A 27,408-nucleotide genomic window follows, 5' to 3' on the forward strand; every position below is an offset into this window, starting at 1 on the left:
ACTGTTGTTAATTATTATTTGTAATATCGTTAGTTTATTAGTTATCTTTAGTCATCGTTGTCAATTCTAGTCTCTTTAGTTCTCTTGTTACCTTCAGTTGTATTTAGTTGTACCTAGTTGTATATTAATAACTCGTCCAAACATGACCCGCCTAGATTAGCTCAGCTATCCGCGGGCATGTTACAATTGTAATTTTAATTTGATAACAAATAAAATGTATGTATGTATGTATGTACGTATGTAGTCAAGTCTCTTCTTTGTTACGTATTACGTTCAAAGAAGTCTTTCCGTTTGAGAAAACAAACTATAGGCCGTTGTGTGGGCATTGCAGTTAATACTTATTTAGGGCAGCCTTCTGGAAAATACTTAAAGCTCATTACGATGTGCATAGGGAGTGTTGGAAAATCAAAGAGGAAGCTGAGTATTTGAAACATGAGACAAAGACACTTACAGTGTGATCTATGGTCTCAGGCGTGCAATTTGTAGTGAAGGTTCAGGCGTGCGGTTTGTAGCCGGCGCGAAGAACGAATGGATAAAAAGGCGAGGCGATTTCGGTCGACCCCACAAACCGAGAGCTAAGACCGGGCTAGATCATAAGATGGGAAAAAAATCATTAAATTTAAGCATACTTTTTTGTCGCAGTTAAGCGGCTGAGAGGTCATTGCAAGGGATTTGGTTCATTTTAATTGCCCATTAGAGCAGTTGATTTATCGAATTGTCAATATTTAAGACTCTTTGAAAAGTATTCTATAAAATAAGAACCTGTGTCAAATGTTAGACTTAAAAGGGGGGTCTAAATGTACATCGTAGACTGACAGTTCCTTAAAAACGAGGGGTTGTAACATGCGAGTTTTACTGTATCAGGAAAGAATTACAAGTGCGCACCACTTGAAAAAAAAAACTGGGAATAAACTACACCAAATAACTTAACATGATCACCCACAGTACACCAAGCTTAAGTTGCACAAAATGACTGCTTTCGATTGCAATACTTGGTAATTTCCAGGAACTAATTACTCGGGAAGCGCCAACACTTCCTCGTCAAGTTTTTCACTGATTGTCTCGCTTCCCGCATCTTCCAGCAGTACAAAAATGGTTAAACACACTCCAGTGAAAAGAGATTGACTGTTTATATACCATATGGAAGATAACAAACGAATAACCTCGGTTGCACCCACAATGCATTGGACACTGTCTTTCTGTAGCGTGCTACATTGATTGGAATTCCTTCCTGGCTGACTGCTTCTGCTGATTCTGTACAGCAGTGTGGTGATTGCGAAGCTCGAGATAAATTTTCGTGTAACAGACTGTCGAGATAATCACACACAGTTGAGTTAAAGTGCAGCTGAAAGAAATAGTAACAAGTAACCTGTAGAAATATGATGACAATCCAATGGCTTTAGCGAAAAGCCAAGAGGTGCCAATAAAAACGCGTACGCGTACCAATAAAAACGCAAAGTCACGACATTTGTGAACCTTATCCCCACAGTCAGAGCAAGCAACCTGTCTACACTTATTGCAGTTTGCAGAGACCAGCACTTCACAAAAAGCTGCACCTGTTACACGAAGGAGGAACCCTGAATCCGTAAGCATGTAATAACAATCTAAAGAATCTGCTGGCCATGGAGGCATTAAGGTGGAATAAATGTAGAGAGGCGAATGAAGAGACGACACCTTTTGAAGAGCAACAATTACAACACAATCGAAACATTTCCCAGAAATACAGTTATTGATGTAAGAATATTAAATGCTAATCGAGATATCTGTCGATGAAATTCATTTATTCCCTGTCTGCAGAGTGACTCTTCAATCCTGGTGTGGGCTTTGTCTTCACCTATCTTATGTTTATCATTTTCGTCGTAAGAATTGTCCGCTTGTCGAGATCTATCAGAAAGGTAAAATCTGTCTAGAATCTAATTGGTTTAATTATGAGGGCTACAGTATTTAAATTAGCTGAGAATAGCCTTCAAATTCGCATAACATTGCATTGCAATGTAAGCCAGCATAGATGCGAGGCAATTTCGGGTAATTTTGTTGTTTCTGCTCAAAATTGCCTCGGATCCACAAGCACGTTGGATTACATTGCATCGCAAATGAGAAAGCAGAAAGTTGATTATGAAAAGGGCTATTATCATTTTATAACTTAAAAATAAACATAAAACATGTTTTGGCAATTGAAATTATATTACTAACTATAAACGGTCATTGCAACCTTAAGCTTGCCAAAAATTAAACAAGGAATATGACATAACATTTGTAAGAAGTTGCTTTCATCTGAAGTTTAAACACCTTTTCGACACAACACGATATTGCTTATGTACTTCTCTCGTACAGCTTTTATTGTTAGGTTCACGGTAAGTTTTATTTCGCCTAAAAATTCTTGAACACGCATTTTACGTCGATTACAAGGGCACGGTATTCAAAGAGTATTTAGTTTACTGGAAAAGCTAAAAAGTGACACGGAAATGCCAGAGAATAGGAGGCAACGTATTCCTCTGATCGCACCTTTTGATCATAGGAATCGAACCCCAAAGACAATGAGTCGGAATGTCACCGAAAGCGTGGATTAATTTTACTTCTCTTTTCTTTTATTCCCACGCGTACGGAAATGGCTTCCCGTTCAAATGGCATTGGCTTGTTATATCCAAATACACTGGGTTCTTAGCCACATATTATCTCTAGATCTAGAGCTCGACCTGTTGATTTCGCTTTGTCTCCAGCATATTTTTGCTTTTTGTTAAATCAAATTTTGAAATCACTGGTTATCCTTGCAATCTGATTCGCTCTCGGCGGTGCGATTTATACGCGAATCACTATTTTTCTGCAAATCGCATCTTTTTCTCAGCCAATGACAAAGGGACAGATTTCAGGGTTAGTTTAAGTTTAAAGTGACCAATAAATTTTCTGGAAAATGAAAGACAAAAAGCCATTGTGTGGTGAATTTTTCAACTATTATTGCCAAAACTTTAAATTTGATGTTGTTGTTGTTGTTTTTAAATTTACAGTTTCTGAATGACGATTATGAGCTGCTTCAGGCTGGCGACTTACTTTAAGGGAAGTTTCCAACTTTCAGTGTCCATTTTGATGAATATTTTGCCGATTTTTTCCGAGTCAACATCTGCTCAAAATCCGTATGATACCGAGTCCAAAAAAACATAAACAAGTGAAAACCACACAACAACAAATTCAGAGCCATCTCAAGAAGATAGATGTTTCCGGGTCTTCGGTGGTTTCAACCGAAATAATACAGGAGCTCAAATCTATCGCTGTGAATAAACATGTATAGTCAAAATACGCTCTGCTCCACAAAACAGTGAATGAACAAACGTCTTCCGAAGCTGGTGCCAGTCCCGCCATCTTGAAAATATCTTGAAACAAATGGCACCGCAAGAGCTTGACAAGGTCCTGAGTATTAAGTTCTACGCTGAGGTCACAAAAAGAAACGGAGATTGTAACGAGCTCGAATCCCTTATGCAGAGTGCTCAGAGTACTCATGCAGAGTGCCACTGAACAGTATTTAAAAGAGAAGAACTATCCACTGGGCACCGTGCACTCGAGGGAGTTCCACAACTCAAGAGAAATCCATCGCAGAACTACACAGGCTGCAAAGTCAACGGGAAGCCTCAGCCTCAACCACAGAAGGAAGGGAGGCCTTCCATCATTGATTCAGGCGACGAGAATTGAATTTTATGAATGAAGTAGACTGTTTTCGTCCTGAGAACTGCTTGTTCCCTTGTTATGCTCGAATCAATTTTCAGTCACATGACATCGTTTTGTATACTAAATGAGATGTAAAGGCGTTTCCGGTTCCGCTATATTTAACAAACCGGCTACTGGAACAATACACAAAAAATCTAAAACTTAAGGCAATAACATTTTGCGATTTCAACTGAAATGGATCTAATAAAGTGGCAATTGAACTGAGTGGAGTGCAATTTTGGACTGAAATCATACTTGTGATTTGAAATCGAACTCGCGCTGCGCGTTCGTTCGATTTTGAAATCAAGCGTATGATTTTAGATCAAATTGCACTCAATCCACTCAGCTCAATTACCATTATTTATCAAACTCATCGGTGACCACGATTATTTACTGCTGTAGTATCAATTAAGAATGTAAGAAAAACAGTGTACGATACGATCAGGCAGCTTGGGTGTTTGACGAGTAACATGTGTCTTGGAAAGTAAAACACTTTGTTAACAACATGTAATTAATTCTGAAGAGCGGCATTATTCGATAGAATAGGGAATAACCTTGGTACACGTCTAACAACATAGTGACTACAAGTAAAGTATATAGAGTTCTGCTAAAGAAAAGATGTGAAGCTACTTTCTCGCAATATAGTACATTACTGTCTTTTTTTTGTAATAAGTATATCTTTACACTTCTTCTAAGAACAATTTTTGTAATGTCGTATTTAACTGTGGGATTCAAAAGAAAGATAACAATTAAGGAACACGCTACTAACTCTGTATTTTACTTTACTGAATAGACACATCGCTTCCTAGCCTGATAATTAAACCTGGGATCAAATTTAGCATATGTCGAAAAGAGAAAACAACCTATGCTTTGTTTCGGAAACAAAGAGCAACTTAGCTAAGCTGGGTTTACTGTTTCTAGTTTGCATCTCCACTCTCGGTCTACAATCGCATAGTCACAAAGTTTTGCTTTACTCTGCCTCTGAACACCTGCTGTGTTACTTGATCATAAGTGTACCGCCAGTTTTGGGTGAATTATGGGTTTGTGCGTCACACCAACGCAAATAAACCTTTATCTTCAGCTTGTTACGTACAATAAGTTGTGAATTTTCTAAGAAAAGCCCAGCTGAGATGTGTATTGTTCATATTTCAGTCTACGATGATTAGTCATTTAATCAGATATAATGATGGATGATAATGTGTCTCTAAGTGGCCCTTTATCTTCTGTTGAAATATATTCCTCTTACATGAACAAGGTATCTATATCGTCGATTACTGCTCAGTGCGTGATCATGACTATGCATGGCTCTGCATGAATAATCGATATCAGTAGTCACGATAGATTCTCACAGGTCCATCAGAGTCGTTCTTGTGCTATCCCTTTTCTTGAATTTGTTAAAACGACCAAAAGGATTCGTTAAGGATATTGAGATGAGCAAGTAAATTATGCATTTGTGGTCCTGCAATTAAGTGTGGAATGCACTAGGGCCGAAACATGTCAAAGCAGAAGGTACTACGTGCCTTGATTTTGATGCAAATCGCAATTCTGCTCTTAATGGCCTTAGCTAGAAGACAAATGAAAAAATGAAAAAAAAAAAATTCAATTTAGCTAAAGCTTGTAATTGAACTTAACTTTGGAGGGCTTATCAAACATAGAAAGTTTTCTTTTTATCACCACATCTTGAGTTATGAAATTATAATGAATTATTTTTCCTCAGCTTTGCTGCAAAACAAAGTACAACGACAACAAAACGCATTTATACTTGAGGCAGCTTGATCAAGGTGGAAAAAGTTTGTAGTGCCTGAAGTTTGGGCTTGAATGAAATTATGTATCCGAATGGAAGTAGCGTTCTTCGTATGGTTTTCTGATTCAATTAAATTTGAAATGTCTATTGACTTGAATGAATGACTGAGGTAAAAGAGGAAAAAAAGTTTATAAAGAATAGTTCGGACGCCAATGACCGACTGGAAATAACTGTTGATGTTTATTTTTTTAATCTTTTTTTTCTTTTTCTTTTTTTTTTTTTCATGTTATTAAATTCGAAATATCTATTCACTTAAATGAATGGGGTAAAAGTGGAAAGATTTCAAATGAGAATACCAATGACAAATAAACATAGAAAGAACTAATTAGCCTCCTCACAACAACACATTAAAAAAACAAAACAAAGGATTATAGTTAAATAAGACTGCTTTGAAGCAAATCTGAATTCTGTAAAGTCATATCACCATTTACTGCATGATAAACAGAAAAAAAGGATGCGTTGACGCTTCTTAACAGAAATGAATTATCAACCTGACAATGATGATATTGATCTAAAATCGCACCAGATAGATCCACGGAAATGTCGAACATTTCAACCTAAAGTAATCAGGTCCAGCAAGGGTCGGGAGTCGAATTTCCTGTTTTAGAAGCTTAAACGCTCTTTGTTCGTAGCTTTTATCAGAAACTCAGGACCTTGACACTGAAGACATCTTTTAAGTAATCAAAATAGACATAGGGGAAATGTTTTCCGTTCTTAAGAAATGCCGAGGAAAACTGGACTGTCTTATTCAAGAAATGCTATTTATTCGTGAACGGAAACCGAAGTTAAACACGCAGTCAGACTCAATACGTGCAAAAGTATTTATTTAAACATATACCGCATGCACTGTCACATCAAACACCAATGACAACGAAACACTTATTATTGTAATGTACTCTATCCATTCACCTTAATTTGTATTTAATCTCGAAACTATAGCTTACACCTCTATTTGATAATGGCGTCACGGCAAGATGACTTTGAAACGTCTTAGTTTTATTCTTTTAATATTTATTATCATATGTATTTCGAAATGTTCTCTTATCAAAATAGAGATATTGGTCAATATATTTGTTCACTTTTTTATGTTCACGGAAATGGAATTTCAAATTTGGCAATTAATCACACTTCAAGGTGACCGGAATCAACGTGTATAAATTCAAGGCTTTCACGAACTGAAGCGTAGTCATAAGCAGCAGTTGTGAAGAGTTCATCAAAGTTGAGAAGACTGCATTTGCAGTGCTGAAAGCGGCCTCCAGAAGATCAGATAACTTTATCTAATTCGATCGCTTAGGTATGTAATTGAAAGAAAAGCAAATGAGAATGTAGGAAATTATAGACTGTTATTGTGGCCTACACCCTGAATCTGTTGGCAAGACTTCTCATATCATTGTTTCAGTTCTTTTACATGAGTTTTTTTTGAAAAACATATTTAGTATGCTTTATTCTTCCTATTCTTAAAATTATTCCACAGCAGCTTGCAAGCTCAGTTAAAAAGCTTTGTTACATAACTGGATCAAGAAGAAAAGGTAACTACAGTACATGAATAATGCATGGTAACTCACTAAAAGATTTCATCTTCTGATATAATATAATACTGCACGACCTAGAGTCACTGAAAACGTGTAGCAGAAGCAAAATTATTTAGGCAAACATAAAGTTTGGGAAGAGAATGTCTTGCATCTTAATCCTAAGGTTACGGTAGACCTTCGGGAGAGTCTCTGACGAAATCTTTCGTACTCGCGTCGCTTTTGAAAAGAAGTGTGAAAAGAATATATCACTGTAAAGCCAATCAGATGTAGAATGAGAAAAAAAAAAAAGATTTTTGAAGATTTCATTTATTGATTAGCGCACGCAAGAGTTACCTGGATACGATGTACAAGCTACGTCATGCCAATCTGCGGATGACCGACTACAAAAAGTGCGTGAGGCTTTTTCGATTTTCCTTTTGGTTAATGAAAAATATCTATATTGGATTAGATGAATATGATATTAGTTAACCGATCTTCGTGACATGAGAAGGCCTTAGAGAGGCCTGAAATACCAAAAAAACCACACACTTTGGTGCATTGATAACCGAAAAACATTTTGGCCAACCTTGTTAAAAATCTACCCGAATCTACATAAAACCAATTGAAAGGCTGACCGGACGGCTGAAAAGGGTAAATTTAATGCCCAATATTTCGGTTAGACAGGACTAACCTTCTTCAGGGCCGGGGCTACACTGAAGCTAAGTAGATATGGATAAAACAGTTACAAAAGTTGAAATGATACTACAGGAAATATGTGACATGGTTCGTTGACAAAAAATAGGGAAAAAGGAAACGTGCGCTAAAGCGAATGCATAAAAAATAAATAGATTAAATTTCGTCCGACCTGTTTAACCCAGAAGGGTTAAGGGTCTTGCTCTTGGAGATAAAAATACTTCTCTTGCCTTGCGAATAGCCTCAGTTTCATTTTTTTGTTAGTCCCTATTTGAGTTGATGATTTCGAAAGGAACGAATTCTATGTTGTGCATACAGTGGGCAGGAAGGGTAAAGTGATCTGTAACGGCGGTGGGTTGGTCAACGTGTCGTTGTGTGATGGCTTTTTTCGATTGCGCGTCTGTGCTCACCAAATCTGTCGCTGAAACGACGTTTAGTCTCGCCTATGTACTGAGCATTGCATTTGTCGCCCTGTATCATATAGACGAGATTAGAAGAAGAGCAGGAGATGTGATTTTGTATACGTCTTTGTTCGTTGGTAGAGAAAAAAGTATAAGACGTAGTTCCCTCTGTAAAATCTGCATACCCTATTAATTCGCTTGTGGCAAAAAGGTGGAGGACCCGACTACGAAACCAGCAACCAAAATCGATCAACCACCCATCCGAAACAAAACTTGGAAACTGCTATAAACTTACTAGGGTGAGTTTTACTGGATTACCATACTTACAACCTTTTTGGAGGCCACAGGTTGGTCGAAGAATGAGCCTTTGAATTGTTGCTGGTGGTGAGTTCCTTCTTAAGTTGTTGCTTTCATGGAACGATCCTTCGTCTTTCCTTGTTTTCTTCGGCACGAGTTTCTTACCAGCTGTTATCCAAATTGTCTTCTGTCTTAATAATGAACTCAGAGCAATCTCTTTTTGCAGACGTCTTCTCCACAATTAACTGATCTTTCTTTTAAACGAAAAAGCAGTTGTAATTCTTTCAATGTGAACAATGTAATTGAAATTCCAATGTGTATTTATTCACGGAAAATCCACAGGGGGTCTCATATTTTTAAATTTGGATTATAACACCATGAGCTGATTATTAAATCTTCCCCAAAATTGATTTCTTTTTTCTAGATATCTCGCGATCATTTAACAATTTAAAGTAATCTTTTACCAGACTTTAAATCAATCTTTTAGCTATGCAATGAGCGAAGGAAAAAAAAAAATACAACATTTGTCCCCTGAATGTCGACGTCTACAGTAATCTTTACCGGGAAACAACTGTAGTAATTTCTCAGTAAACTTCTTCTCCAACGAAAATGACTCAGACAAGCAAACTAATTAAAATCAGATTCTGCCGTTCTGAGAGATTCTCACTGATCAATTTTTCGGATGAAAATTGCAAAGGCAGCCGATGACGGAAAGCTCAACGGATTTATAGAAACTAAATAGTTAAAGAATAGTTTATGGCTTGTATAGTAAAATTATTCGCCTTTTTTTCAACACTAGCATATTGCTGTATGTGAGTCCACGCTCTATTACAGAGAAGTGAGGTGTAAGTAAGATGCAAATGTCCGAGCCGGACATTTGTATCTCACTTGCAAATGTTACAATGACACATCTGCATCTTACAATCAGATGCCGTTGTTAACACCAAAGGCATCTCATTGTTAGTTGTCTAGGAGAGATATTTCTGTAGTTAACTAAAAAGTATGTACATTTTCTTTTTCAGGAAATCAGAAGAAACTGTGTCGTCTGATGTAGGAGTCCTCACCTGACGCAAGAATTCTCGCCCCGGAGATGAGAGAATTTTGTTAACACAGAGAGGAGGAAATCTTATCGAGACAAAACATGATGAATTCTACTGAAATTGGAAAATGCACCACAATTCAAGAGCTCTGTTGCTTGGCAAGCCTTAAGGAGCCACATCGAACGATTACTTCAGCATTAAATATTCTCCTTTCCACCATTGCTTTAATGGGGAATGTTCTGATTTTTGTTGCCCTTCAAAAGGTGTCTTCCCTTCATCCGCCATCAAAACTTCTGTTAGGTTGCCTGGCGACCACTGATCTCTGCGTGGGCCTAATTTCACAGCCTCTCTTTGTAACCTTTATTTTGGCACCAGAACATTCCAAACTTTGCTACTATACTAGCATATCTTCAAATACATTAGGGTACATTTTCTGTGGGGTGTCATTTCTAATAATAACGGCAATAAGTGTAGATAGGCTTCTCGCCCTGATGTTGGGGTTAAGATACAGGCAAGTGGTAACTTTGAGGCGAGTATGGGTCCTAGTATTCTTATTTTGGATTTTTACCACTGTCTTTTCAGTCACAGTGCTCTACGAGCGTCGCATGGCTGAAATGATTCTTTCCGTAATAATGCCATCATGTCTATTAACCTCCATATTTTGCTACTCGAAGATTTATCTTACCCTTCACCGTCGCCAAGCTCAGGTCAAGATTAGTACGTCCCAAGGACAACCAAATGAAGCACGAATTCCACTGAATATAGTACGATACAGAAAGACCGTCTCCAGTGCTTTGTGGATACAAATGACTCTACTTGCCTGTTATCTGCCTCTTGGTATTGTAACAGGTTTACGTGGCGTGCTTGGATCACACTCGCCATCTTTTCACCAAGCTCATGCTGTAGCGATTACCCTTCTTTTGTTGAACTCCACTTTGAATCCATTCCTGTACTGTTGGAAAATAAGAGACGTGAGGCGAGGAGTGAAGGACACCATCAAGAAGTTGAACTGTTTCACGGGTTAGCTTTCTTGATCGCTGATTACCATCAAGACTCATTTATCTGTCAAGCAAACACTTCTTACGGGTCGGAACAAGCATTTTTCTGACTGACACCAAAAATGCTCTAAATACAGCTATCAGTTACAGGTTAACCCTGGAGGTAGAAATCGAGACAAAAGAGAAAAGTCAATAAACACTTTCAGAATAGCATAACTTAACCAGAAAAGGGTGGGAGGGGGGTAATCTAACCCGTCTAACTGCGGTCCGGGTGTAGGGTATGAGTTAGCATGTACCTACGAGAGTAAACCCCTTGCCTGCGCTTATTTTAAACTTTTCTGACCCAAAGAACATTCAAGATATAGTGGTTAAGCTTTTCTTACTCTTTTTAAAAAGTAGCGAAAAACGAGATCTACGAGATCTTGGAATTGCCCAGAAATTGTACCATGTAAATGTTAAGTTTATTATATGCAACTAAAATACAGTTATCATCGGTGCTTTTTCTCCAAACATTTATTTAGAATTCCGGCTTTATATATTTATACATGAACAAGCACTTATCCTTGAAAATTGTTCTCTTCCGCTATTAATTAAAACGTGGGTTAATTTCTTTTTTGCATCGATGTTTTGAATATATTCCATTATTCAGCCACTTTAAAATGAGGACTCTATAATCTATAAATGACCGTTGTAAGCTTTGTTTTCCATTTTAATCTCATTTTTTATCCCACAAACAGTGCATTGTGCCTGATCACGGGTGTTTCTTCTGTGGGTCTCTTGTTTCTTCTGATTGAACAAATAGAGCATATTTTATATGACTTTACCGAACCCATAGGGCTACAATGGTCAACCGATAGATAAGCAAAAGCACCCACATAATTACTTTAATCTGCCAATTATTATAATTTTTCTATTGTTTCTAAAGAAAATGTAAACATTTTACGATGCACTACGTTTAAATGATTATAAATTCGTTCACTCGAAACGATTATACGAAAGTTCTTTTCCATTGGTCAACTCATCCTCTCTGTAAAGGGAGAATTAACAGGAGATTTGATGAGCGAACTCAATGTTAGCTAATGTTTCTTATGCAGTCACAATGGCGGTACGAGAATGGAAACAATAATCTCCCCAAAGATGCAAAACATCCAATAACCTTCATATTTTAATTTTGAAGAGCTTTTTTTTTTTATTTCGCGGTTGACCATAAGATCTCGCAATAGTTGTTTGTTCATCTTGGCAAAAGTTACCCACTCATTCATACATGTCCGTGATAAACAGAGAATTTTCCATGGCAACTTCACGTCCCGATATGGGATAATAAACAAAAGTAGTATAGGGGGAGTCACACAAAAACCGTTTCGCAGAGGGAGCTTTATTTAACCTTATCGCAGCCCCCACCGTCAAGTCCGGCCCTCACATGCTCGGGCCGGTTGAACCTGAGGGCTGCGAAACGGTGAAATTCAGCTCCCTCTTTGAAACAGTATTTGTGTGACTCCCCCTATACTACTTACAACAAAGGAGGGCCCCATATTGTGAAAAGGACTCCTTTGTGAAAAGGTCGGGGATGCTCATCACCTCCCTTAGGAATGTAAATTACGGATTTTGCTCTCACCTTATAAGATGTTCAAGTCGAACCCCAACTATTTTTAGCCATCAAGGTTATCTTTTAAGGTTGCACTCGAAGATATGATAAAATAAAAACGCTGTCTGCCCACAGAGATAATATGAATTATCTAACTCCTTGCCTTGAAGGAGAGCGTTAGTCCAAAAGTAACGCATGGTTTTTCTTTTGCATCCATTCCGCTGAACAAAATAAGCATGTTTTGGTACTTCGTAGATTGAATAGTGTTTGTCAGTCGATGGTGTTATAAGTCTGGTCAGTTGAAAGTGATTGGTTAGTTTAGCCGCGATGGTATTGACTGAAAGACTCGCATAAAGTTTATTAACAGTATTGGTCGGTTTTTTTGAGTTTCGATCCGTCTTTTGTTTAGTCAATCAAGTCGGGTTTTTTTTGGCCTTTCCCGAACCCATTCCGCTACAGAAGTCTACAAAGGCAAGTCAAAGCATACACAGATATAATTACTTTTTGTTGTCAATTCTATTTGTTTTTCATTCTTTCTAAGGGAATTTGAAACTTTTTTTTTTCATTTACTGATTTCAATTAACTTGTTATACGAAAAGATTATACGAAAGCTCTTTCTCATTGGTGAACTCTTCGGTAGTTCTTCTTTTGTACGGCTCGTTTAAGTGTGTTAATATTCTTGTCACTTATCTGATTCTTTGAGCATTCCTCTGCGTCGCATTATGATGACATTTAGTAAGTGACAGGATAGAGTTTTCATTCAGACAGCTTGATCGCACGATTTTACATCTACATCTACATCTACATTTATTAAGTTGATAAAACCTTGGAAGATATCACATCACATTTACCACCGATATGACGCCGAGATCTTCCAAGCTCCGTGGTGTTTCTCTGTAATTCAGTTTTGCGATGAATGGATTTCCCTCCTGAGGCATTTTCAATCTAAACTGTTACAATTTAATTGTAACAGTTCAGATTGAAAACGCCCCAGGAGAATTAGTTGGTTGTGCTGTTGTGTGAATATCTTGTCACTTGGTACCTTCGATGGAGCTGACAAGGGTCTTTCCTTCATTGTCTCAATCCGCCTCTGCCTAAAAGTGTCTAAACAAATCATAGCGCCGAGAGATTCTGATCTAAATAGTTGTGCGCTTCGTTGCTTGTTTTGAAGTTTTTCGACATCTAGCGATGCCAAGGAATAGCGACGTTGCCTAATGTGACGCGCACTGCGAGCTGCTGGCCTATTTCTGCACTTTAACAGCTCCATTGTAGCTTTCCTTAAGCGGCGGTTTCTATACCAGTACAATAATGGGTTGAACAGAGAGTTCAACTGAAGTATTGTTTCCGGCTATCGTATAATGGAAATCTGGCGGAGAAATGGTAAAGCTCCTTGAAAGATAAGGACGTCGACGGTAGGATCACTCGAGACACCAACGAGAACTATTAACCAAAAAGTCGTGTAAGCAACCTTGCTTTCAAGCTCCCTTTTGACCAGAACTTTTACTGAGCGGATTCCCGTTCGGTTCCATTTTCGCAAAGCGAAATTAAATAACCCTTGGCATAAAAAATATGCTATAAACGAAACAGACAACGCAGAAAATGCTCAAAATGACATTTACGACTGTTATAATTTCATAACGAACGCTCATAGCAACCATGATGACCAATGGAACAACCAATGTTACTGCCGACAGCCATGCAACTCTCGAGCTCGTGTTTTTGGTTACACGACCTCCTCAGTAACAAAAGCCTTGTACTACATCCACTTCTCCCAAGCAATTAGAAGCAGATGACAAAATGACGAACTGCAAACAGTGTACAGTACAGAGACACTTCTGGAAAACATCATACAGATCCCATCGTTAAGAAAACCTCTCTGGATAACTAACGCGTCTAATGTGATACACAGCGGTATAGATACAGCGCCCACCAAAAGATCAGTTAAGGCCACGCTAGACAGCAGAATGTTTGAAATATTTTTCAGTTCTCTTCTCTTCCTCGTCGCTATTATAACCAAGAGGTTTAACAGAATGGTAAAGGTACAAGCAATGGTCGTGATGGCAGCAATAATCTTAAAGAAGTTGTGTGATGTAAATCCCAGATGAATTGTTGCGACTCCGGGCCCAAACACTGGAGGAATTGCAGAGTGATTCTGTATTCTTCACTGTCATGATAAATAAACCTCCTTAAAATGGATGATTGCAGAGAATATGTTTCCTGACTGCTCGGTCCTCTTTTGATTCTGTGTTTCTGTCTTCTTGTCAAAACTCCACTGGTCTTGAGAATTGCTCGACCGAGTGGAAAATAAGGTCGCTTATGGCGTAATGTTGTTTTCAATCTGCATGTCGAGTGTTACAACTGGAGTGACGCTAGAGGATTCATTCACTGAGGGCTTCCTTTAAATGGTGAATATAGCTTTTAGCACTTTTTTTGTTCAAATTTTATAGTTTGTATTGAGTGAAACAGTAGCTTATTCGCCTGGCTTACTCTTTTTATTTGTATATAATGACGCCAGCTGATAATATTCTTACTGGAATCGGTTAAGTTCCCTCGTTAAATTTCTCTTTCAGTGACGTAAGTGTCACAAAGTGTCACAAGAAATTTATTTGATTGTTAAGAGAAGAGCAGATTTAATTCATAGCCTGAATGTCAGAGACTCCACCAATTTCTATTTTCTTTGCTTTTTGCTCACCGTCGCAGAGCTCTTCGCGTTTCTCTTCGAATGTTTATTGACCGTCAAGCTAATTCACAAATTTAACATAACAATATGTAAAACCCGAAAAAGGTATCAGCAGTAAAGTATCGTATACAGAGAGTCATTTGCCAACATCAAACTTGAATATCAATTTTTTTCACAACAATGACACACGGCATTAAATTGTACCTACTTTTTCTTTTGCCGTTTTCAAGAACAGTCTAAAGTTAAATACCGTTTGACATTTTTTACATGAATTTCCGAAAAAAATGATTAGAAAGTCATTTTACAGCTATCTAGTACACGAAGAATTAGCCAAAATTACTTTTATTTGTGGCTTCAGTTTCCTCATGTGATCATATTCCCACGCTTTTGAAGCGAGATTTTCAAGTGAAGTGGCCAATTTTCTTTCTTCAATAAAATAACCTGCTCCTCACATTTTAAATTACCAAGCACAAACCGAAGCAATTAACCGCAGTATATCGTATAGAGAAAATTGACCGGAAATTTGTCGAGAGAACTTATTGCCTCAAAATGGAGGTAAATCTCCTCATTAGTTAAAGGAAAAGAAAAGAAAAGAAAAGACGTATATTTACCTTCATATTTCAATATGTCAGTTTTTATTTTGCAGATAATCATGCGATCGATGCTATTTAAACAGTGGTTCGATCAGTTCGTCTTATTAGTAAACGTTACCCGCTCATATATATAAACAATAACCTCCATTTGGCGCGAAAATATGCTAGGATATTTGACCGCGGACATTATCTGTTCCGAGAAGCCAACAGCTTTCCGACAGCGTAGCTCGAGGAAAACTGTGAGCTTTGAGGAACAGATAATGTCCAGGGACAAATATCAGAGCATATTTTCGCGCCAAATGGAGGCTATTGAGTTTATTATCCTTTAACTCTTTTTCGCAACACGCGTAGTTTTGAAAATTGGGGAATGTTCTAGGATATTTAGCGGTTATGTGCGTCTTGCAGTCTCGACTTTTCGCAAGGCTAAAGGGTTTCAAAGTCCCGATTCGTTCGTTTATCTCAGGTTTTATAAATGACGTCTTCTCTTCACTTGACATTGAATTTCAAATTTCAGAGAAAAAGTTAATCTTAACTTCTCCTAAATTGTCTGAATTCCACAAAAAGCTACAAAACCTGCCGCAACGTCCGTTTTGGCTCCAGTAAAACAGTTATTTTGTTCTACGATATCATAACGTTAGTGTGTTATAATCGAATTTCCAGTTCCAGCCAGTTTGAAGAAGCTGGCTAAAAGGCTGCACAAGCTCGATCTAGCTCTCAACTAAATCTGGGGCCCGAATTTAAGAGTCTGAACGTCTTGTGCTCGCACGTCAAACCCTTTGAAGTCTCGGTCTCGCAATTTAAAGTGTCAAAATGTCTCGGGCTCGCAGAGGAAAACGCTTGTCTCGCCGTCTCGCGCAGTCTCACATTTACCATTCGCCACCCCTAAAGATCTTGGAGGTTCGGTGACCTCTACTTTTCTTTCGAGAAACAGATTTTATTTACAATTATCTCCACATTGTCTAAAAATGAACAAAAAATCATCGCGGGAAGAAAAAAAAAATCAAGATTTCTGTCCACGGGACATCGAATCCTGCCACCTTGCGGCTGCCGGGCGCGTGAATCTGTGTTTGCTAAATGCGAACTTGTTCTTTAAGGAGCCCCACCAGTTGACTAAATTCACTTAATAGGTCAACTTAGTTAAATGTTCCACAGAGAACATTTCAGTTCAAATATCTAATTGCAGTGTTTTCGCGTTTACAGACATTGTGGCCTTATTCGCTAACGAAGCCCGATTTTTTTCAGATTCAGGGTGATCTTCCGAGCATGTTCTCTCCAAAACGAAGTCGGTGACCCCCTCCCCCCTTCCCCCATTTTGCATTTCTGACATAACTAACTTATCATCTTAGAGTGGTAAAAGTCTCAGAAAAAAATCAATGTTGAAAAATTTTCGCGCGAACGTCCTTGAGCCGAAAGACGCGTACTTTTTCCCCTTAAGCCTGGGAGAGAGCTCTCTGCTCACAGCTGTTTGGCGGAAAATAACGGCATTTAAAAATATCCGCCAATTATATTTTATTTTAGTTTATTCCATATGTAACAACTATTCCTCTTTTTATATTTATAATGCTAATTCATGTAAACACTGTAAATAGTGCACAATAAAGAAGTTGAGTTGGGTTCCGCTAGCGGCCGCTCTTCTATGTCTAAGGCTATTATATTGCACTCTACTAATTGCCACCAGAGGCAGCATGAAAAGCTGACTTGGAATGTAATGCCGCCTTCGCGGTCTTTCACACCTCGGTTAGCCGGGTAATCCGGCATGAACCGTTTATAAGGAAAAAAGGAAAGGTCGCCTAAAAGGGTGCCTTGGGCAAGTAGACAGGGTGCCCAGGGAATATGGGCTACCCTGTCTAGCAAGTTAACGGTCCAATGCCTAGGAAAGCTCGCTCATTTCACAGCTGTTTGACGGATAATAGCGGGAATTAAGTAAATATGCTAATTATATTTGATTTGAGTTTATTCCATTTTCATCCTATTTTATCTAGAGCTTGCCACTTTTGCAAGGAAAAAAACTAATTAGAAGACAACCTACCGATACAGTTTTAACATTGCACTATTGTCAACTCAAAACTGCAGACAGAACAGACGAGGGAATTTCCGTGTAACTGTTGGCAAAATTAGTCACAAAACACACAAAAAGTCTCTTCAGTAATGCTTTTAAAACTGCAACTTGAATATGTATATGTCATTAAATTTTCTTTCGGTTTAAACTATTGTTTGAATTTTATCACTGGAATCATTTTTTCTTGATCAAACGTAGCCACTAAAAATGGTTGGAAATTGACCCTGTTTTCTGACTGACTGCGTCTCGGCCGCCTAAGCCATACACGCAAAAATATAGAGGACAAATCAATTCTGAAACTAACGGCAAAAAATAGCTTACGCTAGAACTAAGTTCTAGAAAATAAAATTTACAACCAATTCATTGCAAGCTGTTAAGATGACTGCAACAGAAACAACAATCATCTCTCGCGAAAATAAGCAACTTTACTGAACACATAGAGTAGCATCAAACAAGTTTTGTATATCATGATCCGATGAACGCAAAGGTAAAACAGATTTTTAACATTACAAGAAAATCATAAGAAACAACAAGAATATTTTCTATTTGGAAAACAATGACACTTGTGGCGGCGAGATGTCAGACGGAATTTTAATCACAAACTCTTACACTGTAAACGCATGAATATTTCAGATATTTTATTGCCAATACTTAAACTCTTAGCACAGAAACCGGGGTATCAAAAATACTTAACGTGTTAAGAACAACAAGGGTACCACCAAATATTGCAAATCACCGCTTGCTCAATGCACTTAGCGGTTAAAAATTCTCCAGTGTTATATATCTACTGAATACTTTCTGTTAAAGATCTTTTTTTTCCCAGTGCATCATAAATTTTGCCTACGTGTACTGAATATTAAAAATTACCCAACACTTAACTGTAGTTTGCTAATAAAATGATGCAAATTAGTTCATTAAAATGTAAACAGGTGATTAAAGTAATTTTTTTAAAACTCATGGAAATGATACAATCAAAAGCAATTCCACTTTTATACGAATAATTAAGGAAACTAGCAAACAAAGTAGCAAACAAACTAGCAAAAAGCAAAAAAAAACTAGCAAACTAGCAAACAAAGCAAACTATCTCAACAACGCAAAGTGAAGAAGCCTTGACGAGTCAGGATCGAGCAAAGATGAATCACACCACGATCAACAATACTTTCTCTAGTTCTACTTTCTACCTTCATCTTCAAAATTTCGTAAAGATTTCTCCTGATGTACGCGCTGTATTCATTGCCAGAATGGTCGTGAATGCTCTCACCTTTCCTCTCACCACTGTGCTCAACATCCTGGTAATGGTTGCGTTGAAAACCAAACCGTAGTTTCGCACCAAATTCCACACAGCACTCGTCTGCTTATCCACAACTGACCTTCCAGTTGGACTCGTTGTTCAACCTCTACATATTGCAAGCGAAAGTTTACTTCTCAGAGGTGACATCACGTTTGGTACTATAAAAGAGCTATCAAACACTGTCACATATATATGTTTACTGGCTTCATTTAACCACTTAATTTTGATGAGTGCCGAGCGTTATGTTGCGATAAAACACCCCTTCACACACGAGACCCAGGTCACTGAAATTCGCATCATCATTGCCTCTGCTCTGTAACGCTACTAATCATTCTCCCCATTTACTTCAATGTCTCTGTGTACAAAGAAGTCCGTCGCAATAGAAATCAAATTGCTGTTAACCAAGTTTCTTTAGAAGCCAGGGAGAAGTTACCCAAGAAAAGGAAAAGCTTTTTACACGACTGTTGTTGTACTACTTGTTATTTCCCTGTGTTATATTCCAACAAATATCTCTGCTTTTATTCTGACCTGTTTCAATGAAAGAATCCCTCCCAATATAAAGGTTATTGCGTCTTATTTGATTACTTTATTGCCAATACTGAATTCATTGTTTAATCCGTTGATTTACGCTGTTAGATTAAGAAACTTTCGCGTAGCCGTGATTCAGTTGTTGTCACGAAAAACTATTGCAAAAGCTGAGGAGCTTAAAAGCAAAATCGGACCAAGACAGATTGGAGTCAGCGGTAATGTTAATGCAGGACAAAGAACTCAGCCATTGAGCGGCGGCAGGTGCGTTACTGATGTTATAAAGGATTATAGTTATGTGTATCGGTTTCGCCATGATAAAAGAAGATCAAGTTGGTGAGTGAAATTGAATCTGAATTTCCATCTGAATAATGAAATAAATAGTAAAGAAGTGCATAGGGAAAGAATTAAAAAAATACAATGAAAACTGCCATTTTGTCCTTTCGAATTCTGAATTTCCAAAAAAAAGGTAAAGATTCTTTTAGATCTTTACCGGAAGCTAATATCATCTGATTTGACTAAAACTTTACATGAAAATAGAAACGTGACATAAAAGCCTAAACCGCGTTGGCATAACAGCAGGGTATCGCTTATAGCATGTTCAATTAAAAGAACGAACTTGGTCTGAATAAATAATGCACAGTAGTTTGGGCGTTCAGATTCAAGATTTCCTTACTGTTTAAACGTTTTAAAGCTGATATTGCCAAGTTTAAAATCGATTTCTTACATTAATGACACAGGAGGGTATTGCTAAACCGGGAGATTCAACCCAGGCCTGGGAAGAACAGTTTACGCTTAATAGTTTGGACTAATTTAAAGGTAACTACACTTGCCAAAATGAATTTCGTTCAAGCTAAAGTGGTTTTAAATGGCGCAGCTGAATTGTTATTTTCTGCGCGGTATTGCTAAAGCTATAATTTCCGTCATTGGATTACTACCGAACAAATACAATGTCTTGGCCGTGCTTGAGATGTATTGTTGCCTTCCCGTTACAAAATTCACATCTGAATTAGCGAAAAGTTTCAATGACTTGATATTTCGTACTGATCGATGAACGCCAATTTTGATTTGTCAACCACAACTTGCCAGTGATCGCACAAAAAAACTTATTAAGGTTTAGGCTAGGCATATAAATATCCAAGTAGTAATTAAAGGTTTCAGCAAGCCTCGAGAAAAACATCACTGTCAGGCTTTCCGCAGTTTACTTTTGATTGGTATCATTATGAAAAGCATCTAACCAACTCAATATAACAATAGATCGAGGGTTGAAACATCTGCTCAAAGATAAAAGGTCACTAATTCTTGCCAAAGCTACCTAGAAGCAACTTTTAAGGACGAAAATGGCAAAATTAATAGAAGATGGGAAAAATTTGCTGCAGCTTATTATATTTTCTTTTCTTTCAACGAAAAACAAAACCCTAAAATGGTGTCACGAGACTTAAACGACTAAGCAATAGCAAAGAGGCAAAGGAATCTCAAGAAGCAAAAGTTATATCACAACACTTTTGGTTAAACCAACAAGAAGACAGTGTGACAATCGTTGTCAAGAACAAAACGTTAAACTTAACTGAAATTATTCACCAAACTACAATTGAAGAGTTTTATTGCTCGACGACTTTTACCGAACCAAAGCCAAAGATCATTTTTTCAGCAATTAATATTTTTCTTTCCATCACCGCGTTTGTGGGAAATGTTCTGATCATCGCTGTTCTTCCAAAAGTGTCATCTCTTCATCCGCCATCAAAACTGTTGTTAGGTTGCCTTGCGAGCACCGATCTCTGTGTGGGTCTGGTTGTACAGCCTTTTTACGTTAACGATTTATTGTCCACTGAGCATTCCAAACATTGTTATTATTCTACACTCCTTTTCAATACAACAAGTCCTTTTTTTCTGTGGAGTATACTTAATGACTCTAACTGCAATAAGTGTTGACAGACTTCTCGCCCTGAAGTTGAGGATTCGGTACAGACAGGTGGTTACTTTGAGGAAAGTATGGGTCCTTGTGGTTATAATTTGGCTTTCAAACACTGCGACTGCCGTAATAGTTCTTTACATCCCTTATGGTTCTGCCATCTTTCCTATAGAAGTAATCCTGTGTATAATAGCCTCAAGCAGCTGTTACATGAAAATCTACCGAATACTTAGCCATCAAAAGCTCAAGTACAACAGCATGTTCATCAAGGACAACAGAATGGAGGACAAACTCCATTGAATATTGCACGATACAGAAAGACAGTATCCAGTGCATTGTGGGTGCAAATGACATTAGTGGCTTGTTATCTTCCATTTGGTGTAGTGATGGCGATATTAGTTATTTATAAACCCGCTCTAATTCTCGCACTGCATGCCAAATTAACTCTTCTTTTTCTAAACTCCACTCTTAAACCATTCCTGTACTGTTGGAAGATGAAAGAAGTGAAACAGGTAGTGATGAACACGATCAGGCAGTTGAATTGTTTCTCCTGTTAACTCTTTCATGGATACGAAGCCCTAGCTCTTCTTGACATCAACTCAATTATCATCCGTCAAAATAAACCTACAAAGCTTGTGGCTCTCCACTTAAGAGTGTGTCCATGAGAAAACCACGCAGGAGGTGATACAGCTCAAATCACCGAATTCGCTCAAACTTGGCCCAAATGTTGAGCTTGGTGATTAAATGATTGTGGCAAAAAAAAAATAGATCAAAATGTTTCATTTTGTTCAAGTAAGGGAGAGCCCCGGCAAAAATGGCCATGTGACACTAATTTATGCATATATGATTAGCCATCTTTGGTTTAGTATTTCTACAACCAGAAAAGCTATGTAAAAATGAAATTTGCTGGATAACGTTCTACAACTATCAGTCTAAGCGCACAGATGTTTATTTGAACTAGGCAATTTGATTTCTCTCGGTGGCCTCATCTTAAGTAAGGTGCATACTTCGTAGTGTTGTGAATAGCCTTTAAGTAATGGCAAATATCTGCAATGGGCAAAGCCAAATACACATTATTCTAACATGGGTAGTGTGAGCATCAACAAAGTTCTCAAAAAAGCTGGGGACTTCAGTATGTTTTTCTGTGCTGGGGCAGAGGCGGATCCAGACCTTGAGCTAAGGAAGGGGAAGGGGGCGGGGAGGGGGGGGGGGGAATCCTTACCCTGCCGGCTTTTCTTCCTTGTGCTATTTTTTTTTTTTTTTTTTTTTTTTTTTTTTTACCGAAAACAAGGGGGAGGGGTGGAGGGCACTCGGGCTCTTTCCCTAGATCCGCCAGTGTGGGGTACTGTTTACATAGAACTTTACGATTAAGGGCCATTTCATGAACATTCACTAAAACACAAAAGCTGTTTTTTTGTCTTACGCAACTCCAAATCAACTAGAAATACCTAGCTAAGCATTTTCCTATCGATTACGAGTACAACTTCGGCGAAAAGAAGCACTTGAGAAACTTCTTTCAAATATTTTCGGAGCTATATCTTGAGGCATTCTCACTTTGTCGATATAAATACTGCAGCAGAAGATTCAACTTACAAGCTCGCTCAGCTTATTTTTTTTTAGGCGTAAAATAGAATAGAAGCAAGGAATAACTACTACATACATGTCACTTACACGCAATTTTGCGCCCCTGCCTGGTCCTGCCTGGTTTTCTCATGGACACGCTCTTAAGTAATATAATGGCAAGATTACCAAGATTTAATGATTCAAAATTCTTTCTAATATCTTGGCACCACATGTGTCATTGCTTTGCAAACAGGAGAAAATCATGTTGTTTTGATGTATTTTCTTTTCTTTTTTTTTTTTTTCTTAAAAAAAAAAAAATCTGTGCTACCTTTGAAGTTTTATGTTCATCCGACGAACAAAATTTGTTAATATCCGTTAACATTATATTCAATAATGTTGCTTACATTTGCGCGAAACTGTTGGTCGTTTCTGTTCAGCTTGAAGGAAACTGGTGGTAAAATTTTCTTTTCTTTCAATAAGTTCCAACAGTAGCAATTTTCCTGTCTTTAGTTTAAGAATTAAAGTGTCCGCTAATCCTACTTTGTCGGCGCCAAAACCAACACGCAGTCTTCAAAGAGAACAAGATCAATTTCCGGCTATCTTCAGCGGCTACGCTTGGTCAATAAAAAGCTTTACTGAAAGTAGTCTTTGAGCGTCGGCTGAGTTTTTATGGAATACTAATTACATCGGCAGTTACACGAAATATTATTTCTTTACCCTCGTCTGCTCTGTCTGCAGTTTTAGTAATTTGCTTCTTTTGGAAAAAACAAAAAAATTGCAAGCTATAGATAAAATGAAAATGGAATCAGCTCAAATAAAATCTAATGAGAGTATCTTCTATACTATGATTTTTCCGTTAAACAGCTGTGAGTGTGTCAATTAGCTAAAGGACGGTTTAAGTAAATATATTTTATATACCTTTTAGTGAAGAAAATAAACACGATTTTAGTTTATTCCATATGTAAAAACTACTCCTCTTTTTATATTTATAATACTGACTAATGTAAACACTGTAAATAGAGAACAATGAAGAAGCTGAGTTGGGTTCCGCTAGCGGCCGCTCTTCAATGTCTAAGGCTATTATTTCGCACTCCGCTAATTGCCACCAAAACTGCCTCAGAATATAACGCTGCTTTCGCGGTCTTTTAAACCTCGGTTAGCCTGGCAATACGGCACGAACCGTTTATAAGGAGAAAAGGAAAGGTCGCCTAGAGGGATGCCTCGGACAAGTAGACAGGGTGCCCAGGGAAGATGCATTACCCTCTCTAGCATGTAAGGGCTCCAATGCCTGGGAGAGAGTGCTCATCTCACAGCTGCTTGACGGATAATAACACTAATTAAAAAATAAGTAAATATGCTGATTATATTTGATTTGAGTTGGTTCCATTTTCATTCTACTTTATCTACAGCTTGTAACTTTTTCAAGAAAAACAACTAATAAAAAAACAACCTACCAATACAGTTTTGACATTGCACTACTGTTAGCTGAGAACTGCAGAAAGAACATACGAGAAAATTTCCGTGTAACTTTTGGCAAAATTAGTGTTCAGTTAAAAGTCACCGGACACTTAAAAAAGTCTCTTCAGTAAAGCTTTAAAACTGCACCTTGAATATGTATAAGCCACTAAATTTCTTTTTGGTTTAATCTTTTGTTTGAATTTTATCACTAGAATCATTCTTTATTTACCAAACGTAGCCACTAAACATGGCTGGAAATTAACCCTGTTTTCTGACCGACTGCGTCCCGGCCTAAACGATACACGCGTATGGAGGACACATTAATTCTAAAACTAACGCCCAAAAAAATAGCTAACGCTAGAACTAAGTTCTGGAAAATAAAAGTTTATAAACAGTTTCTTGCACCTTGTTAGGATGACTCCAACAGATACGACAATCACCTCTCGCGAAAAGAAGCCACATTATTGAACCTAACATATAGTAGTATTAAACAAGTTCTGTGTATCGTAGGAACTGCAAAGGTAACACAGATTTTTAACATTACAAGAAAATGAAACAAAACAAGAAGAATATTTTGTATTTGGAAAGCAGCGACACTTGTGGCGGCGAGATGTCAGACAGAATTTTAAATCACAAAATTTTACATGGTAAACGCATGAATATTTCAGATATTTTATTGCCATTACTTAAACTCTTAGTACAGAAACCGAGGTAGGAAAAATGCTTAACGTGTTAAGAGCAATAAGGGAACGACCAAACATTGCAAATCATCGCTTGCTCAATGCACGTAGCGGTTCAAAATTCTCCAATGTTATATATCTACTGATTACTTTTTATTGAAGATCTTTTTAACAGTGCCTCATAAATTTAGCTTACGTGTACTGAAGATTAAAAATTGCCAAGCACTTAACTATAGTTTGCTAATGAAATGATGCAAATTAGTTCATTAAATTGTAGACAGGTGATTAAAGTAATTTGTTTTCAAACTAAGGGAAATGATACAATCAAAAGCGTGCAATTCCACTTTTATACGAATCTTCAAGGAAACTAGCAAGCAAAGCGCAAAACGCAAGAAAACCATCTCAGCAACGCAAAGTGAAGAAGCCTTGACGAGTCAGGATTGAGCAAAGATGAATAACACTACGAGCAACACTGCTTTCTCTAGTTCTACTTTCTGCCTTTATCTTCGAAATCTCGCAAACATTTCTCCTGATGTACGCGCTGTATTCATCGCCAGAATGGTCGCCAACGCTCTCACCTGTCCTTTCATAATTTTGCTCAACATCCTGGTGATAGTTGCAGTGAAAACCAACCCACAGCTTCGCACCAAATCTAACATAGCACTCGCCTGCTTATCAACAACTGACCTCGGAGTTGGACTAGTTCTTCAACCGTTGTCTATTGCAAACGAATTAAGTTTACTTCTCAGAGGTGACATTATGTTTTGTACCATAAACGGGTTATCAAACAGCGTCACATTAATATGTTTACGGGCTTCATTTAACCACTTAATTTTGATGAGCGCCGAGCGTTATGTTGCGATAAAACACCCCTTCACGCACGAGACCCAGGTCACTGAAGTTCGCATCATCATGGCGTCTGCTCTGGCGTGGGCTGCAGCCATCATCCTTTTCAGCGCAGACCTTTTGCAAACAACAATTCCAATGGTTTCTGAAACGCTACTAATCATTCTTCACATTTACTTCAATGTCTCTGTATACAAAGAAGTCCGTCGCAACAAAAAACAAATTGTTGCTAACCAAGTTTCTTTAGAAGCCAGGGAAAAGTTACTCAAGAAAAGGAAAGCTTTTTACACGACTGTGATTGTACTTCTTGTTATTTCCCTGTGCTATATTCCTTCACATGTCTCTGCTGTTATTCTGGTCTCTTTCAAGGAAAGAATACCTTCCAATATAAAGGTTACTGCCTCTTATGTTATTACTTTATTGCCAGTTTTGAATTCGTTGTTTAATCCTTTAATTTACGCTGTTAGATTAAGAGATTTTCGCGCAGCCTTGATTCAGTTGTTGTCACGAAAAACTGTTGCAGAAGCTGAGAAACTTGAAAGCAAAATCGTTGGACCAAGGCAGATTGGAGTCAACGGTAATGTTAATGCAGAACAAAGAACTCAGCCGTTCAACGATGAGCACGAGCCGACAAGGCAGGCAGAGCCGCATGGTGGATGTAAAGAAATACCTCTATGATAAAAGCAAAACATTTACGCAAAGTGGATTAGAAAATGCAGACACCCCTTTATTTGTGCAAAACAAACAGCAGCCTGCTATTTCAATGTTTGAAAATTTATTGAACTTTGAAAGTTTTAAATTTGTTGTCCTTCTTTAATTCTGATGAGACGATTTTGTTTTTTCTCAATTTATTACACTACAACAATTACATTTCTCAGTACAAAAGTATAATTATTCCAAAATCGAAACCGGGAAATCCCACACCCGAACGCCATAGGAAAAAGCAGTACAACAAAAGAGAAAAACGAATATTATTCTGTGATCAAGACAAACTTCGTTAGTTGTTTATTTTCTGCGCTAAAGGGCGTAAGTAATGTTCATATTTTTTTCTCAACAGCTGATGTACACAGTCTCACAGCTGGTTAACGGAAAATAACCGGAATAAAAAAGATACGTTCATATTTAGCTTGCAATTATCTTTCCTGAAAAAAGAGGATTACTAACACTATTAAATAAAAACTGCAGAAAGAGCAAATTAGAGTGGTTAAGAAATAATTTCTCGTGTAACTGCCGATGTAAATAGTATTTCGTCAAAACTCACCGGACACTCAGAAAGTCTTTTCAGTAAAGCTTTTCAAATTGCAACTTGAATATTTATTTATCATTAACTTTTCGTTCCGTGGAACCTCTTGTTTGAATCTTATTATCTGAACCATCCTTTAGCTAATTGACACAATCTCACTGCTGTTTAGCGGAAACAACCGAAATAAAAAAGATAATCTCGTATTTTATTTGAGCTGATTCCATTTTGGTGTTATCTTCAGCTTGGAATTTTTTTTCCAAAAGAAGAAAATTACTAAAACTGCAGACAGAGCAGACGAGGGCTAAGAAGTAATATTTCGTGTAAGTGCCGATGTAATTAGTATTCCGTAAAAATTCAATCGGCACTCAAAAAGCATTTTTAGTTAAGCTTTTTACTGACGAAGCGTAGGCGCTAAAGTTGGCTGGAAGTTGATCTCGTTCAGCTTGAAGAAAATGGCGGACACTTTAATTTTAAAACTAAAGGCAGAAGGAACCAAGTCCTGGAGAAGAACATTTTTCAACCAGTTTCCT

The 27,408-nt window shown here is 37.7% G+C and overlaps 2 protein-coding genes and 1 pseudogene across 3 annotated transcripts; all 3 read left to right on the top strand.

Moving 5' to 3' along the window:
- The first annotated feature begins 6,654 nt into the window (after positions 1-6,654).
- On the top strand, positions 6,655-10,814 carry LOC145503252 (melanocyte-stimulating hormone receptor-like). Of its 2 annotated transcripts, none has more exons than XM_081482744.1 (3): positions 6,655-6,797; positions 6,978-7,032; positions 9,428-10,814. In XM_081482744.1, exon 3 carries the CDS (start codon positions 9,547-9,549, stop codon positions 10,468-10,470), a length of 924 nt encoding a protein of 307 aa, XP_081338870.1. In that variant the 5' UTR covers positions 6,655-6,797; positions 6,978-7,032; positions 9,428-9,546; the 3' UTR covers positions 10,471-10,814. The 2 variants fall into 2 exon arrangements, with proteins under 2 accessions (XP_081338870.1, XP_081338871.1); XM_081482745.1 differs by having other exon boundaries at positions 6,981-7,032.
- Positions 10,815-19,472: 8,658 nt separating this feature from the next.
- On the top strand, positions 19,473-22,985 carry LOC145502173 (adenosine receptor A3-like; annotated as a pseudogene).
- A 1,734-nt stretch (positions 22,986-24,719) lies between these two features.
- Positions 24,720-26,313, top strand: LOC145502174 (beta-4C adrenergic receptor-like). Its single transcript, XM_081481440.1, has one exon. It carries the CDS (start codon positions 25,240-25,242, stop codon positions 26,311-26,313), a length of 1,074 nt encoding a protein of 357 aa, XP_081337566.1. The 5' UTR covers positions 24,720-25,239.
- The last annotated feature ends 1,095 nt before the right edge of the window (positions 26,314-27,408 follow it).

Source organism: Orbicella franksi, chromosome 11, assembly GCF_964199315.1.
Source record: "Orbicella franksi chromosome 11, jaOrbFran1.1, whole genome shotgun sequence".
Taxonomy (NCBI): Eukaryota; Metazoa; Cnidaria; class Anthozoa; order Scleractinia; family Merulinidae; genus Orbicella; species Orbicella franksi.

Excerpts from the sequence above, each read along its gene's own strand:
- LOC145503252 (XM_081482744.1), top strand. The coding sequence starts at position 9,547 with ATGATGAATTCTACTGAAATTGGAAAATGCACCACAATTCAAGAGCTC.
- LOC145502174 (XM_081481440.1), top strand. The coding sequence starts at position 25,240 with ATGAATAACACTACGAGCAACACTGCTTTCTCTAGTTCTACTTTCTGC.